At 45.1% G+C, this 16,254-nt stretch overlaps 1 protein-coding gene across 1 annotated transcript in view; it reads left to right on the forward strand.

Annotated features, from left to right (window-relative positions):
- Window positions 1-16,254, forward strand: part of ADAMTSL1 (ADAMTS like 1) — an 876,403-nt gene that overhangs the window by 798,923 nt on the left and 61,226 nt on the right. Inside the window, exons 25-26 of the mRNA XM_070429962.1 lie at window positions 4,622-4,801; window positions 8,513-8,647. Of these exons, the coding sequence (XP_070286063.1) occupies window positions 4,622-4,801; window positions 8,513-8,647 (315 nt within the window). The remainder of the gene's footprint in view (window positions 1-4,621; window positions 4,802-8,512; window positions 8,648-16,254) is intronic.

A 16,254-nucleotide genomic window follows, 5' to 3' on the forward strand; every position in this document is an offset into this window, starting at 1 on the left:
TTGATGTTTCTCTCTCTCACTGCCTTCCTCTCTGAAAGCAATAAAAAAATTTCTTTAAAGAGAGAGAGCTAACAAAGCCAGCACACATGGGTTTGACAAACCTCCCTCATAACGATACCTTGGTATTACAATTGGAGTAGAAAGCATAATTCTAAAAGTAGAAAGTACTTAAGGATTTGACACCAGAAATAATAGTGCAGCAATTCAGATCCTCTCTGAGGAGTCAGTCCACTAGAATGGCAAGCAGGACTAAGAACAGCAGGACCTTGAATAATGTCATTTCATTCAACTTTTTTTTTATAGCGTTGAGTTGCTGTAGGAACCTCTCTTGTTAATATCAATTAGCCCATGGTAAAATTGGCTTTTTTATATCATTTTTAGCTTAAATCTGAGAACCCATCAACCATGTTAAGTGAGGACTTTCTACTTGTTAAGATGGGATCTCCAGCATCAAGTGTATGAGTTTGGATCCCCACCCGGCCATTTGTAGGTCACTGACTAGCTGGGAGCTAAGTAGGGGCCCACAGGCTCTGTTCCCAGATATAATCATTCAGGGATCCAAACTAACGTGACTTTAGGCAGATTTCTTACTCTCTTTGAGTCCCACTTTCTCATGTGTAAAATGGGATTATTAATAATAGGATCATTGTGAAAATATGATGTTTCTCAAATATTTGGCTTATAGTAAGTGTTCTTTCTCCCTCTGATGTGTTTGGGATACTTTCGCATAGCTCCTGACTTCGGTGCACCCTGATGTTAAGGTGTTCTGAATGTCAGTATTAAGCATGTGTATTTGAACACTTTTTTGAGGAACTCTGGCGCACGTGAAACCTAGTGGAGTTTCTAAAGCATAATTGTCATCTCTCGAGAGAAAAAGAAAAAAGAGCTTTCTCATGCCTCACTTATTTTTCTTCTTCCCTTACCCCAACTTATCTGTAGTATGTCAGAGCCAATAATGGAAGGACTGGCTGTCACTTCAAAGCATCTTCTTGGTGTCATTCTCTGCCTAAGGGCTCCAGGCTCAGACAGGACGGCCCCACACTGTGGCACCAGCAATGACACCTCCACCGACCAGCTCATGATGCGGGTACCTGCTTGAGTGAGCCCGAGTGAGAGGTTTGCTGATAAATACAGGGTGTCCCAGGAAATGTATACACACACTTGGAATAATTATAAAGGCCGTGTTTGTTAAAATACATTTCCTTTTCAGAATTGAGCTCTCAGCTGTTACAGTGTGTGTACATTTGGGGGACACCCTGTATATTACAATGATTCCTACATAATTCTCTTCCCTTGGCCCTGTGGCACTTCTGTAGTTTGTTTTACGGAGACCGAAGGTTACTTCCTTCCACACTTTGCTTTCCTGAGCATTTCCGTTTCTCCCATGAACCTGAGAAATGCAGGCCTTTCAGTAAACAGACCCAATTTCATGAGGGTGGGAGGCAAAGAATGAGGAGGCGAACAGAAAGGCTCAGCCCCCTTCCTGGGGAAGTGAGAAATGGCTCCTGGGTCTCTCCCTCCTGGGGTTCTCTGCCTGTCCCTCCTCCCCCTCTTTCTCACCATCTCCCCTCTCCTTTCCTCTCTCCTCCTGCCTCTGGCTGCACTGCAGGAGCTCGGGTCCTGACCAGAGAAGGAGGCACCACGCTGCATGCACAGAGCACCACACCACAGCCCATCGCCAGGACAGCACAGTCACAGAGAGAATGTTCACACCCCCACTCACTTTATCATCATGCTTTCATGGGTGGAACTGAAGGCCCATTGAATCCAGGTCTCTCACTCTGCCTCCTGCTCCTGAGCAGCCATAGTTCCGATTAGGGGTTGTGTGTGCTGCCCACAGCCCTCAAAGGAAGGTGCCGGCCACGGTGCTACTTGCGAGCCATTCATTGCAAGGGAAATACTTGTAGAAGATGGTTTGTGGGACCTCATTTTTCTTGGGGAGAGAAGTGACTGAGGATGTTTTCTCGAACTTACTTTGCAGAGGCTTTCTCCTGAATGCTGTGTGTTGGGGGGGAGGGGGGGGGGCAGGGGGGACGTTAATACATAAAAACTGAGCTCAGGGTCCAAAGTGCACGCTGGCATGGCCGGGCATCATGATGCTCTTGCTCTCCCTAGTGGTGCTGCCATGAAAAGTCAGTTTTCCTGCCTCTCACCTGCATCTTCTGTCCAGGTATATTCAGAGACCATGGCAGCCTGGCCCTCTCATGCATTTAAGCATCAGGTGTCACCTTGTGTGTAACCTCTCCCTAATGGATCAGGGGTGGGTGCCGTATCCAAGTCTCCACTCCCTCTCGAGAGCCCTGCCTCTTCCTCTGAACAACCATGTAGGTCCCTAGGGATTCACACTGAATTATGGGTAATATGAATAAAAGTGAAGACCAGAGAGTCGCTCCTATGTTCTCCATAACAGGGAGAAAGGGCTCACAAATTGGCTGAACACTCTGGCCACCTACTTGGGGCCATCGCTCCAGGCTGGAAAAGCCCACCTGAGGCAGCAGAGCAGCCGGGACAGCAGTGAGTTCACACAAGGCAGCTCATTGTTAGGTGAGACCGTGCTCCCACCCCACCTCACTTCCTCCACCGGAGCCCGGGAACAGCAGGTGCCCCGGGACTATAGTGGGGGCTCTTCAGCTGGGTGACATAGAGTAGACTGGGGTAAATTTTTATCAGATTCAAGGACAAGGAACAGGTGCACAGGTAACTCTTGAAGGTGCCTGCATCCTAAACAGTAGGCTGCCCATTAAGGACAAAATCCAGCTCCAACTCTGGGAAAGCACAGGACAAAAAGGTCTGGCTCTTTAACTAGTCCTGGTTTGACCCTGTTCACCAGGATTTGACATTCTAAATAAACCCTGCATACATGCCCAAGAATTCTGAGTAAGCTTTGTGAGCTGGGTCCGCAGGCTGGGGTGCAAGGGAGGGAGCTTTCTGCTCCCTGAAGATCTGTCTCCCAATTCACTCAGAGGGAGCCTCATGCAGATCATCTCAAGCTTGTGCTAACCTCGGGCCTGCTGATCAGCATGTCAACCACAAGGAACTTCCTAAGGAGTTAAGGCTGTCTACTCAGGCTGCTGTTTACTACAAAATACCATAGCCTGGGAGCCTTAAACCACAGAAGGTTACAGCTCACAGTTCTGGAGGCTGGGAATTCCTAGATCAAAGTGCTGATCCATGCAGTTCCTGGTGACAACTCTCTTTCTGGCTTGCAGGCAGCTTTCTTCTTGCCGGGTCCTCACCTGGCGAGAGTACTAGCCCTCTGATCTCTTCTTACAAGGGCTCTAGTCCCATCATGAGGCCCACCCTCAGCCCATCATGACCTCATCTACATCTAAATGCCTCCAAAGACCCCACCTCTAAAGACTATTGCACTGAGGTGAGGGCTTCAACATATCATTTTGTGGGAACACAAGCCTTCAGTCTGTAACACCCCTAAAAGACTTCTTAAAGGAGGTGTGCAATCCCAATTCATATTCGCACACTCTCCCCAGCTCTTTCTCACAGATGGTGAACTTGGACTGAGGAGAGAGCAGAGTACTTCCTTCCTGTCTTTCTTTTTCTGTGCTGCTGATACCTTAGTTCCATGTCCTCTTGTTCTAAGAAAATACACAGGCTTCAAAAATACAGCCATGTTTTCTATGTGTATCCTCAACTCTGGTAAGGATCTAGCAGCTCTCCTTTGTCTGGTTCTTGAATGTATTAACTTTTGTGGCTTTTAGCTTTTGTGACTTTTATTGAAGTGTTATATCTCTACAGAAAAGAGCACATGTCATAAAGGTGCTAAACTCACCAAACCAGCCCCCAGGTCAAAAAACAGCCTTACCAGCAACCATTTCCCTGACTACTAGCAGCATAGGTTGATGTTATCAGTCTTTGTTTCTTACTTACAGAAAGGAAATCATGCAGTAGATACTCTTCTGTGTCTGACTTCTCTTATTCAACATTTTATTTGTTTCATATTCACTGATAGATATAGGTTTGGTTGTTATATTTTTACTAGAGGCCCAATGCATGAAAATTCGTGCAAGAGTAGGCCTTCCTTCCCCCTGCTGCCAGCACCGTTTCCCTCTGGCACCCAGGACCCGGGCTGGCTCCCTGTGGGCCAGCTGCAGGCACCCCGGACCCGGGCCAGCTTCCCTCAGGCCACCCGCAGGCACCTGGGACCTGGACTGGCTTCCCTCGGGCCACCCACAGGCACCCGGGACCTGGGCTGGCTTCCCTCTGGCCCTGACTTCATCAGGAAGGATGACCGGAATGACATCCAGAAAATGTCCAGTCTAATTAGCATATTACCCTTTTATTATTTTAGATAATGTTTTCTTCAAAGAATCTTTGTATTTTCCTTCCACCTTGGAAGTACCCTTTACCAGCCACATACTTCCTCCTCTTTAACTGGCCTCTCTCTTCCTGCCTCGTCAGTGTAAGTTCGAAAATCAAAAGACCCCCAGACAACAGAGAGGCCCGAGGCATTATTTAGTTTGGCCAAAGGCTGGTAGAAGACGCCCAGGCAGATGCTTCCTGCGGAGTCCCCGCCAAGAGGCTATAAATGCCTCCAGAATCACCTGAACGTGTTTGGCTGATGAGTTTATTTATTTATTTATTTATTGTTTTTTTTGCTTCCTAGGTGTGCCCGAAGCTGAAGTCACTTGGTTCAGGAACAAAAGCAAACTGGGCTCTTCTCACCATCTGCACGAGGGATCCTTGCTACTCACAGACGTGTCCTCCTCAGATCAGGGCCTGTACTCCTGCAGGGCAGCCAATGTGCACGGAGAGCTGACTGAGAACACCCAGCTTCTGATCCTAGGTAAACACCTCCAGGCTGGCTGCCCCTGGTGGGCCCCGTTAGGGGTGATTCACTTACCCTCCACCTCCTCTTTTCCATGATCCAAATACGTACATAAAGATAAAATCAATATCCCTCCCTTTCTCCCCACCTTAGGGCCTTCCAATAGAAAGAATACAGACTTTGGGGCCAGGCAGACATCAGTTTGAACCCTGGCTCTACTGCTTACTCACTGTGTGACCTTGGGCAAGTTACTTCACCTTGCTAAGTTCAGATGCGATCTTGCATGGAGACCTGCAAAACAAGGATTGCCCGCATTGGTGGATGGGTCCAGGGGTAACAGAAGTGAAGTAGTTAGTCTTTTTTTTATGTATTTTTTATTTCCGAGATGAGGGGAGAGAGAGAGTGACATAGAAATAACAATAATGAGAGAGAATCATTGATCAGCTGCCTCCTGATCACCCCACACTGGGGATCCAGCTCGCAACCCAGACATGCCCTGACGGGAATTGAACCATGACCTCCTAGTTCATAGGTCGACGCTCAACCACTGAGCCATGCCAGCCAGGCTAAAGCAGTTAGTCTTAACACCGGTGTCAAGGACTTCTTTGAGAATCAGATGAAACTAAATTACCCCCTCCAGAAAAATTTATACATGCTAAAACTTTTATGTCCTTTAAGGAAGTTCATAGTCTAGTCCACATGAAATCCACACATACACCCTCCTGTCTTAGTCCACTCCAGCCACTATAACAAAACACCACAGACGAGGTAACTTATAAACAACAGAAATGTATTTCTTAGACTTCTGGATGCTGGAAATCCAGGATTGGTGTGCCAGCATGGTCGGGGTCTGGTGAGGGCCCTCTTCTGGCTGCAGACTGCCTGATTCTTGCCGTGCCCTCATCCTACAGAGGGATAGGCCAACTGTCTGGGGTCTCTTTTATAAGGACACTGATCCCCTTATGGCGTAATCACCTCCCAAATTCCCCGCTATCTAATACCATCACCTCAGAGTGGGTTTAGGATTTCACCACATGAATTTGAGGGGACACAAACATTCAGACTAGAGTACTCTCTAACATAAGAACTCCTGATTAAAGAGTCTATCACAGTTCCTGGCATAAAGTAGGTATTTAAAATGAACAGCAGTTGCTTGGACACCACCATCCCTTGCTGTTGCCCAGTGCAGGACTCGGCATGTTGTGAGCTGCAGCCCTTGTCCCTTGGACTAGGGACTCTCTGTTTCTCTTCACCACAGAGTCTGGGCGTTGGTGGAATAGAATAAAAAATGCCTGCTTTTGTCTTACTTTTTTTTTTTAAGGCAATTATTAGAGCACTTTCTCTTGGTGAGAAAGGTATCATTCTAAGGGGAAAAAAAGAAAAAAATATGATTAATTACACACTATGACTTAACCAGGGAAAAATAATTAAATGTTATACTTGTATTCACACCCCAAGTTGAGGATATACCAAAGCCCAGCATCTCCAGCCCCTGCCAACTCCGAGAGGCCCAGATGGGTTTTCGTCTCACCAGTGGCTGCATAAACCTCCAGTTGTCTTAGGAAGTCAGAGAAAATCAGCTCATTGAAGGATGTCATTTGTTTTGGGTTGGGTTTCATCGTCTGAGCTGCTAGTCTGGAGCCAGGGCCCCAGCGCTTGTTGCCCCACACTGAGTTATGGTGCTTCCTGTGGGTTTCTCTTCCCTAATAACCCTTCCTTATTGCCTCTGCTAACAGAGATGAAAGCCTAGGATGTGTAGCTACTACTGTAGCTTTGCCAATGAAGAGTGTGTATACTGGGAGCCAGTCCTTGCAGCATTTCAGCACTAATATGGTATGACTGTGAGCATGGGGCTTGAAGAGCAGAATGGCTTCCCATTTTAATCAAACTTGATGAGAAAAAAAAATGACTATTTTAGGCTTTTACGTTTAGAGCTTTTCTTAATCAGAAGCCTTGATTTATTAATCAAAGTTTGTTAGTTTTATAGGTAGTTTATGAACTTAGAAGTAGTGCTTCTTTTTTTATCAGCCAAAAATATGGCTTAATTTTTAAATCAGGGATTTCATGTATAAAGCTGCAGTTTTACGCCAAGTTCTGTGATTTAACCTGTAGCAAGGAGACTTGAAGTATAATGAGACAGAATATTATTCATTTATTCAGATAGTCACAGGATGATTATTCATTAAGTGCTGCCTCTAAGTTCCATGTAGGACAACTATAAGGGGTGACCTCTGACCTTGGAGAAGTTAACAGTGTCCCTGAGAAGATCAAATGGACATATACCAAAAAAGAAAAATGTCATAGAAACTGTGAGGACATTAGAAGGTGTCGACATTTGGCCCAAGGAGATCTGATGGGTTTTAGCAAATAAGCAAAGGCTTACTGCGTTTTAGCATTCTTAAAGAAATATTCAATTGCAATATTGCGGGAACTCCGTTTCCCTCAATATTCAATTTCATTGTTCTTGAGGGAATATTGAAAAGGATTCGAGGAAAAGAGTCTGGGTTTGAGTAAACTGCCGCCATCAATTGCTAAAACCGTGGTGTTTGAGAGTAGAAAGAAATCTTGGAAATGATGAGGTTCCATTTAATAGACAAGGATTCAGGAGGATTTAGTGACTTGCCCAAGTTAGTGAAAGACAGAGCCACAGCTCAAACTGAGGGTTCCTGGAAGGCAGCTATGCTCACCACTATACCACCAACGCATCAAACTGAGGGTTCCTGAACCCAAACCAGATGTTTCTGAACTAGACGCTGGCACCATCATGACCTAACAAGCACCTAACAAGGTGGCAAGCACATAGTAGGCCCTCCCTGAACCCTATTGAAATAACCATCAATTACAAGAACAACACTCCTGTTTCTCTTTCTGCTCCAGCAAGGGCTGGAGAGGAAAAGGTAGGAGTCGGCCTTGAGAGTGTGAATTGCAGGGCATCGGGAGATGCCGGAAGAGGGGGAGCGGGAGTCTGCGCTTTCCCAGGAGAACCAGGGATCCTCCCGCCACTAGGTTCAGTAGCCGCTTGCCTCTGTATTTGTCCAGTGGAAATGACAAGCAAGCCACTGTATTTCCCAGTGCTGTCACCTTGGCTCTGGTTAACGTGACCCCTGATGACTTCACCCCTGACTCCTTATCAGACTTTAAATAGCAAATGATCCCTGTCTGGCTTATGTGTCCTATGGAGCATGAAAAATTCACTCCACAAAGCAAGTTAACTTATCGACTTCATAGATGGACCCTTTTCCTCATAGAAAAAGCCACTCATGGGCTCCTTTTAAGTAAGAATTCCTGTGGCATATCCCTATCCGTGGGGACAAGAATAAAGTGCCCCCCTCTAAGGATGTTATAAATGAAAGCTCTTTAATATAGGACTTGACATTTAGTAATTGCTGAAGAAATGTTGGCTTCTTAAGAGTGTCTTTACAATGTGGTTTAATGTACCTACATTTATAGGGACCCAGTGGACCTGTGGTATAAAGTGGTATTAGTCAGGAGCTTCTGAAATCTACATGCCTGATTCTTATTACTGACCTTATTGGTTCAAGTGTTGTTTGAAATTCAGACTCAATTTGATAGGCACACCTTCTCAATAGGAAAAATTATGTTAAAAGGCAACAAGAGTAATGCCTGCCTTACACACAGACACAATTACACGCATGCTCACCCCTCATTCCCCCCTTAATATGGCCTTCATGCTTTAACCTGTCTGATTCACCATCTGCCTTCTCACAGATCCCCCCCAAGTCCCCACGCAGTTGGAGGATATCAGAGCCTTGCTTTCAGCCACTGGACCGAACCTTCCTTCAGTGCTGATGTCTCCTCTGGGAACACAGCTGGTCCTGGACCCTGGGAATTCCGCTCTCCTTGGTGAGTCCAACCCTCTGGAACATTGGGCAGCAGTCCAGGGCTGGACAGGATTTATGGGTGGGTGACTGCTTGCAGGTGGGAAGGAGGCAGCAGTGGGGGGTGGCCAACAGGAAATCACTAAATTGCCTACAGAATCCAGACTCACCAGTGGAAATTTGGCTGACTTTCCATATGAGGTGAGCGCAGTTCTTAGTCTGGACTCTAGCTTGTCTAGATTCCAACGTGGCTCCTTTCTGAATCCTCTTGGGCTGATTCCACAGTCCAGATCCTCTATCTCAGACTGACTCACCGAACGATGAGTAAGGAACAGCTCCTGTATCTCCTCTTCTTGCCAATCACACCCCAGTATTCCCCCATGACTTCCTCCCAACTAAACAACAACTGTAATCAAGTTTCAAAGAGAAAGGTGAAATATCAGCATCCCCCAAAAGCCAGACAATTCTATTTACGCCAGCCTTATATTGGTAGGACCGACACCCAACCCAGACAGATTCCTCAAACCAAGTGTTTAAATAGCTTCACCAGGTACAGCTTCCCTGGCATCTGTCATTGGGACCTTCACCAAGTTAATGCCCACATGGCTGGTGCTCTCTGGTAGTAGAGAGTTGTTCAAGGACATTCAAGTCCTGGGTCCCAAATGTTGGTAATGGCAACTAGAATTATTCCTTTGGCTCAAAGTTAAAACTTTCTGAACCCTTAATCCCCACCAACCAGCAAGGATCAGGAAGCCATTGAGTTTCCAGTCATACTGCTGATGATGTATTCTCAACATGGCCATGGGGTCAGGTATCTTTAGGAATACAACACAGAAAGATTACCTTTAGTCTTCATTATCATCTGAAATTAGCAAACGCTGCTCATAGCATGTGGGGAAAAGCTTCTGATTTCTCTGTTTCTGATCTGGGTAAAAATAAGACACCGATACAGGAATGAGTGGCCCTTGTCTGTTCCCCATAACTTATACAGCTTGGCATTGAGTTTTTCCACATCATTTTGATCAGAGTTCATAGAAGTTGTAAACTGCTTGTTTTCCTTGGCTTATAAAGGGTAAACTTGTTCTAAATGAAGTGTGTACATTGTAAAGTTTTTTATTTTAGACTCATCACCATGAGAAATTGTCATAACTATGCATCATAGCCCAGTCACTAGCAGAGGGTACAGCAATTGATTATTTTTAAATTCAATAACTCTTGGGTCACTCAGGTGCCATTCAGCATGCTGGAAAAGTTAACCTGCTTGTATTTTTCCATGAGAGCTTTACTTTCTCCCTTATTCTGGAATAATATTTTGTCTCATTTTAGCCATGGGCAATAAGAATTTATTGTGCTTTATGCTGCTGCATTTCATTGCTAGTTTATAGTGTTTTGTTACCATAGACTGGTATTTAAATCTAGCAGGTAAGAGGCACCTTAATACACTAGTTCATATCCAGACTGCTCCATTTGAATGAGACAGCAAGTCAATTACCATAAAATCCCTGAATGTAACTGCCTGGGCAAAAATGGGCCCTAGTGGTGAATGTCGCTGTCTCGCCAGCACTATAGACCTAGGAGAGATCTATGTGGAGTTATGGAGATGAATTAGGGAATGATGTCAAATTTAAGGACTCTGAGAAGCAGGTCATTTGAAAAATACCAGGGCCTCACTGTGATGGTTTGGAGCTGAGCACCAAAGGATAAGTGGGACTCCAATAGGCAGAAATGAGGGAAACAGGCACTTAAAGTGAAGATGCTATAAGCGCAGAGATTAAAATGTGTGGGGTATGTATCAGGTGCCTATTCAGTAACAGCTATAAAATAGCACCGCTTTAAAACTGATAACGGGCAGCCAAACTGGGATAGAAACTAGGCCATCAAAAGGAGCAGGCCTCAGCTAAAGCTTGTCCACTCAGATTTGACTTGGATCCCTCCCCAAGATTTCTGATACCCTCCTCCATCTCAAAACTCCCAGTTATTGAGTCATCCTGATCTCTTAATCCAGATGCTCCCCTTTGGACAAATTCCCATCTCCTGCTCCTACTAGTGACCCTTTTAGACTAGAGTGTGTACTCTGAGTACAAGAAATAGGTCTCGCCTAGCCAGTGTCGCTCAGTGGTTGAGCGTCGACCTATGAACCAGGAGGTCACAGTCAGGGCACATGCCCAGGTTGCAGGCTCAATCCCTTTTGTGGGGCATGTAGGAAGCAGTCGATCAATGATTCTCTCTCATCATTGATGTTTCTATCTCGCGTTCACTCTCCCTTCCTCTCTGAAATCAATAAAAATATTTTTTTTAAGAAATAGGTGAGGGAGGTGATTTTGTGTATGGTTGATGAGAACATTAAATGGTGACAAATTGTGGAGGACCTTGATTATTAGACAGGAAGTATATTTACTAAGTGGGAAATGGAGCTAGACCTTTAGAGGGTTAAGTAGGAGAATGATGTAAAAGTAATATTTAAAAGAATTAATCTGACATTCTATAAGGGTAATCAAGAGTAGGAGAGATTTAATGGAGAAACCTATTTTGAGGGTAACACATATTCTAAGCAAGGCTAGAAACAGGTAGCAAAGATACTATTAATCACCCCTTCCACAGCCAAGATGTCCCTGATCAATCATGACATTCTTTTCCACTTAGTCCAGGCACTACCTTGCAATTTATTTTAACACTAGAGGCCCAGCATGCAAAATCATGCAAGACCTAGAGTCCTTCCCACCACCATCACAGGGTCCAAAGTCCCTCCTGCCGCCACTGTGGGAGGGACCCATCAATGCACCTCCTGGTGACCAGTTGTTTGGTCGTTCCTGGGTTACGGTGTTACGGCCTCTAGCTTTTTATAATATAGACTAGAGGCCTGGTGCACAAAAATTTGTGCACTCGGAGAGGGTCCCTCAGCCTGGCCTGTGCCCTCTCGCAGTCTGGGACCCCTTGGGGGATGACCACCTGCTGGTTTAGGCCTGCTCCCTGGGGAATTGGGCCTAAGCTGGCAGTCAGACATCACTCTGGCAGCCCGGGAGCCCTCAGGGGATGTCCATTTGCCAGCAGGGAGCAGGCCTAAGCTGCAGTCAGACATCCTTAGCGCTGCTGAGGAGGCAGGAGAGGCTCCTACCACCACTGCTGTACTGGCAGCCGTCAGCCTGGCTTGTGGCTGAGCAGAGCTCCCCCTGTGGGAGCGCACTGACCACCAGGGGGCAGCTCCTGCATTGAGCGTCTGCCCCCTGGTGGTCAATGTGTGTCATAGTGACCAGTCATTCCCACTCTTTCTGCTGTTAGGATCAATTTGCATATTACTCTTTTATTATATAGGATAGAGGCCTGGTGCATGGGTGGGGGCCGGCTGGTTTGCCCTGAAGGGTGTCTCAGATCAGGGTGGGGGTCCCGGTAGGGTGCCTGGCCAGCCTGGGTGAGGGGCTGATGGGTGTTTGCAGGCTGGTCACACCCCCCCCATGGGGACCCTCACCCCATGGAGGTTTAGCCAGCCTGGGTGAGGGGCTGAGGGCCATTTTCAGGCTGGCCAAGCCCCCTGGCTTCGGAAGCTCCCAGCCTCTCCTTTTTTTTCTTTTTTTTTTTCATTCTGGGATTTATTTACCATCTATAATTGAAACTTTGTTGTCTTCAGTGGAGCTCAGAGCCAGCTCCTGCTCGCTCCAACTCCATGGCCAGCTGAAAGCAGGTATCTGGGGTTTATTTATCTTCTATAATTGAAACTTTGTTGCTTTTAGTGGAGCTCAGAGCCGGCAGGAAGCTTGGCTTCCTCCATCACTGGAGCAACCAAGACTCCTGCTCGCTTCAGCTCCGTGGCTGCCGGCTGCCATCTTGGTTGGGTTAATTTGCATATAGTCACTCTGATTGGATGGTGGGCATGGCTTAAGGTGTAGCAAAGGTATGGTCAATTTGCATATTTGTCTTTTATTAGATTAGATTTCCACCAAGCATGGTGGCAGTTGGCATACAGGGCAAGATTTTGGATTTTTTAAAGCCATATATCAGAACTAACTCTCTTCCATTAAGGCTCTCAATAGGTGAGTCTACTCCAAAAATGGGTATTTAGTTATCAGACACTCTGGCATTGATATCACTTCAAGCCACTGCTGCAACTTTCAAGAAGAAGGTAACTGTAAACGAAGACCTAGGACTAGTGGGTCCCTTGTTGCTCTCACATTCTTTGTTATATGACTTAGACATGAAAAATGCCCAGTGGAGGCTTGGCCATGCAGAGTGGACCCAGCCTACCTGGATCTTGTCCTAGGCAAGACAGGTGCTACTTTTTTTGTCCTTGTTTTGCAGCTGTTCTTTCTGCAGGGAGGCCTAAACTGTGACAACTGTTCTGGAGGCAAAGCCCATGCCCCCATCCTTAGTGGTCCAAAGCCTGATCACAGGGCTCCATTTGTAAAACAGCAATAATTCAGGCCTCCATACACCTTTTTTCAGACTTCTGTTAAATATTTTTAGCCACTGAGGCCTGAGGCTAACATGTCTCACAGTATCATTTATAGCACTGGTCGCCAACCGGTGGTCCACAGACCACTGGTGGTCTGTGAGGTTCGAAAGGTTGGCGACCAGTGGTTTAAGGAAACCTTTGGAGCAACAGTCACCAACTGGTGGTCCATGGACCACTGGTGATCCATGAGGTCTGAAAGGTTGGTGACTGCTAATTTATAGGGTATTAGCCTTGATATATTTTTGAAAAATAACTTTCGTTGGAGTTTTATTACAAGAGTAGTACATGCTCATTGTAGAATAATTAAGAATAGAAGAAAATGAAAATTATAATTGCCTAGCTCAGAGATAACCAGTGCTAATATCCTTTCCTAACCATGAATATACACATTATACATATCTTTTGTCTAAAACAAAATTATACTCTGTATACTGCTTGTAACTTGTTCTCACTGAATAGTAGATAACAATCATCTTTCCATGCCTGTAAATATCCTTCTATAGTTTTATTTTTGATGGTTGCATTGGTAGGAGGCACCATGTATTATTCAACCTATTGCCTAATATTGAACTTTTAGATTCTTTCTTCTACTAACTTTGGACTTTGTTCTTCTTTGACTAACTCCTTTATGTATAAGGTTAGATATTTTTATTTGAGATTTTTCTTATTTCTTGGCTATGTCCCATAGATTTTTGATGTCATTATGTTTTTATTTTTATTTGTTTTAAGGCATCTTTTTATTTCTTCCTTGATTTTGTTGTTAATCCATTCATTGTTTAGTAGCATATTATTTAGCCCCCATGTCTTTGTGTTTTTCAGTTTTCTTCTTGTAACTGGTTTCTAGTTTCATATGATCTGAGAAGATGCTTGATAGGATTTCAATCTTCCTAAATTTACTAAGACTTGTTTTGTGCCCTAACATGTGGTCTGTTTGGAAAATGTTCTATGTGCACTTGAAAAGAATGTATTCTGATACTTTTTGGGTGAAATGTGCTGAAAATATTAACTAAATACATCTGGTTTAACGTGTCATTTAAGGCCACTGTTTCCTTGTTGATATCCTGTCTGGATGATATATCCATTGCTGTCATGTGGTGTTAAAGTCCCCTACTATGTCTGTATTACTGTTTATCTCTCCTTTAGTATATTTATTTTATATATTTAGAAGCTTCTATGTAGGGTCCATAAAAGTTTACAAGAGTTATATCCTCTTGTTGGATTGATCCCTTTATATTATAAAAATGCCCTTCTTTGTCTCCTGTTACACTCTTTCTTTTAAAGTGTATTTTGTTTGATATAAGTACTGCTACCCTAACTTTTTTCTCCTTTCCATTTGGATGAAATACCTTTTACTATCCCTTTACTTTTTATCTGTATGTCTTTCCATCTGAAGTGGGTCTCTTGTGGGCAGCATATGTACTGGTCGTGTTTTTATTTATTCATTCAGCCACCCTATGTCTTTTGATTGGGATATTTGGTCCATTTACATGTAAAGTAATTATTGATAGGTATGTACTTTTTGCCATTTTATTGTTTTCCTATTGTTTATTGTTGTTCTCCTCTGGTCCCAATAATCATGTTCTGGAATCATTGCATAGACAGAGGAACCAGCTTTTAAGAGATAATGTCTCCTGTGATTGGCAAACTAGATCCCTGGGCACAATCTAGTTCACTACTTGCTTTTGTAAACAAAGTTTTCTTGCATATAGTCACACCCATTTATTTACCTACTAGAGGCCTTGCGCACCAGTGGGGTCCTCAGCCTGGCCTGCGGGGATTGGGCCAAAACTGGCTCTCCGACATCCCCCAAGGGGCCCCAGATTTCGAGAGGGTGGTTCTCAGGTGATGCACCCTGGAATCGGGCTCCCTCCTCTCTGGTTCCAGGTGCATTACCCAAGAACCACAGCTGCCAAGTCACTGCAGCTCAGCAGCTCCTGCATTGAGCGTCTGCCCCCTGGTGGTCATTGTGCATGATAGCTACCAGTCGGACAGTCAAACAGTTGAATGGTTGCTTAGGCTTTTATATATATAGATGTATTGTCTATGGCTGCTTTCACACCATAATGGTAGAGTTGAGTGCTTGCAACAAAAACCATAAGACTAAACTATTTTCGTTTGGCCCTTTACAGAAAATGTTTGCCAACTACTGATTAGTCCATCCATCTCATTATGTAGAAAAGATGCTGAGGTCTATGGTGGTGACCACACATCTCCTGTTTCTGAAGGAGAGCATACTTTTCACTGTATCACTCTGTCCTTTATCCTGTCGCTGGGTTGGGCTTTCTCCATGAAGCAAAAGAGCCCGAAACACACACACACACACACACACATGCAATGTACAGGAATGGAGATCTTCCTCAGGAAGGTCAGGAAAAAAGAAAATCCATATTATAAAGGTCATGGGTTTTTTATCAGAACTAGATGATTCCAGGTACCTCCAGTAACCACATATGTAATCACATGTGGCTTAAGAGAAACAGTTCAGTACCTTTTCTCAGCATATTCTATTTAGGTCTAGCCTCTGTGCGAGTCTTGTATAGAATATGCACATAAGGTTGGCTCCACAAACTCTCCTTTGTGAGTGACCAAGATCAGTGCCTCAGTCAGAGGGACTCCTCATGACATCTCTGCCAGAAACTCATGTCATGCTAACCCCACAGAGCCAAACAGCACAGCCTTTCTCATGTCATGTGATTTACCAAGAGGAGAGAGATCGAGCCTTCAACCCTGCGTTTGCAGAGTCAAGTTTTTCCATGAAAGAAGTCATTGTGCCTGTGCCCGCTCCCCAGCCGGGGGCTCCAGGGTCACAGCCAACACACATTCAGCATCTCAGCAGCACCAACACGCTCCCCAGGCCCTGCATGCACAGCAACAACACTTCTCAGAGTCCTTGTAGCCCTGGGAAGCCAGGCAGGAAGGCCAGGGCCCACAGCCAGGCAGTGGCCTTTCCTTCTGACCACCTGTCTTGCACATTTTCTTCTCCGCTTATTGAAAGTGCTGAGAATTGCAGAGCCTGGCCGGCATGAGCTCCGGTTCCAGATGTGTCTGCTAAGAGCAACAATGGTTTTGTTGACCCAAATCTCATACTAAAAGGTGAAAATTTATTTCTTTCCCTAATGCTGAAATTGTGACTGGGCTGCTCTTATCACACTGATGGGGGCGCTGTGGCTGGGATACACAGGACT

This window comes from Myotis yumanensis, unplaced genomic scaffold, assembly GCF_028538775.1.
Source record: "Myotis yumanensis isolate MYYU_CA2020_CCGP unplaced genomic scaffold, mMyoYum1.0.hap1 SCAF_12, whole genome shotgun sequence".
NCBI classification, from domain to species: Eukaryota; Metazoa; Chordata; class Mammalia; order Chiroptera; family Vespertilionidae; genus Myotis; species Myotis yumanensis.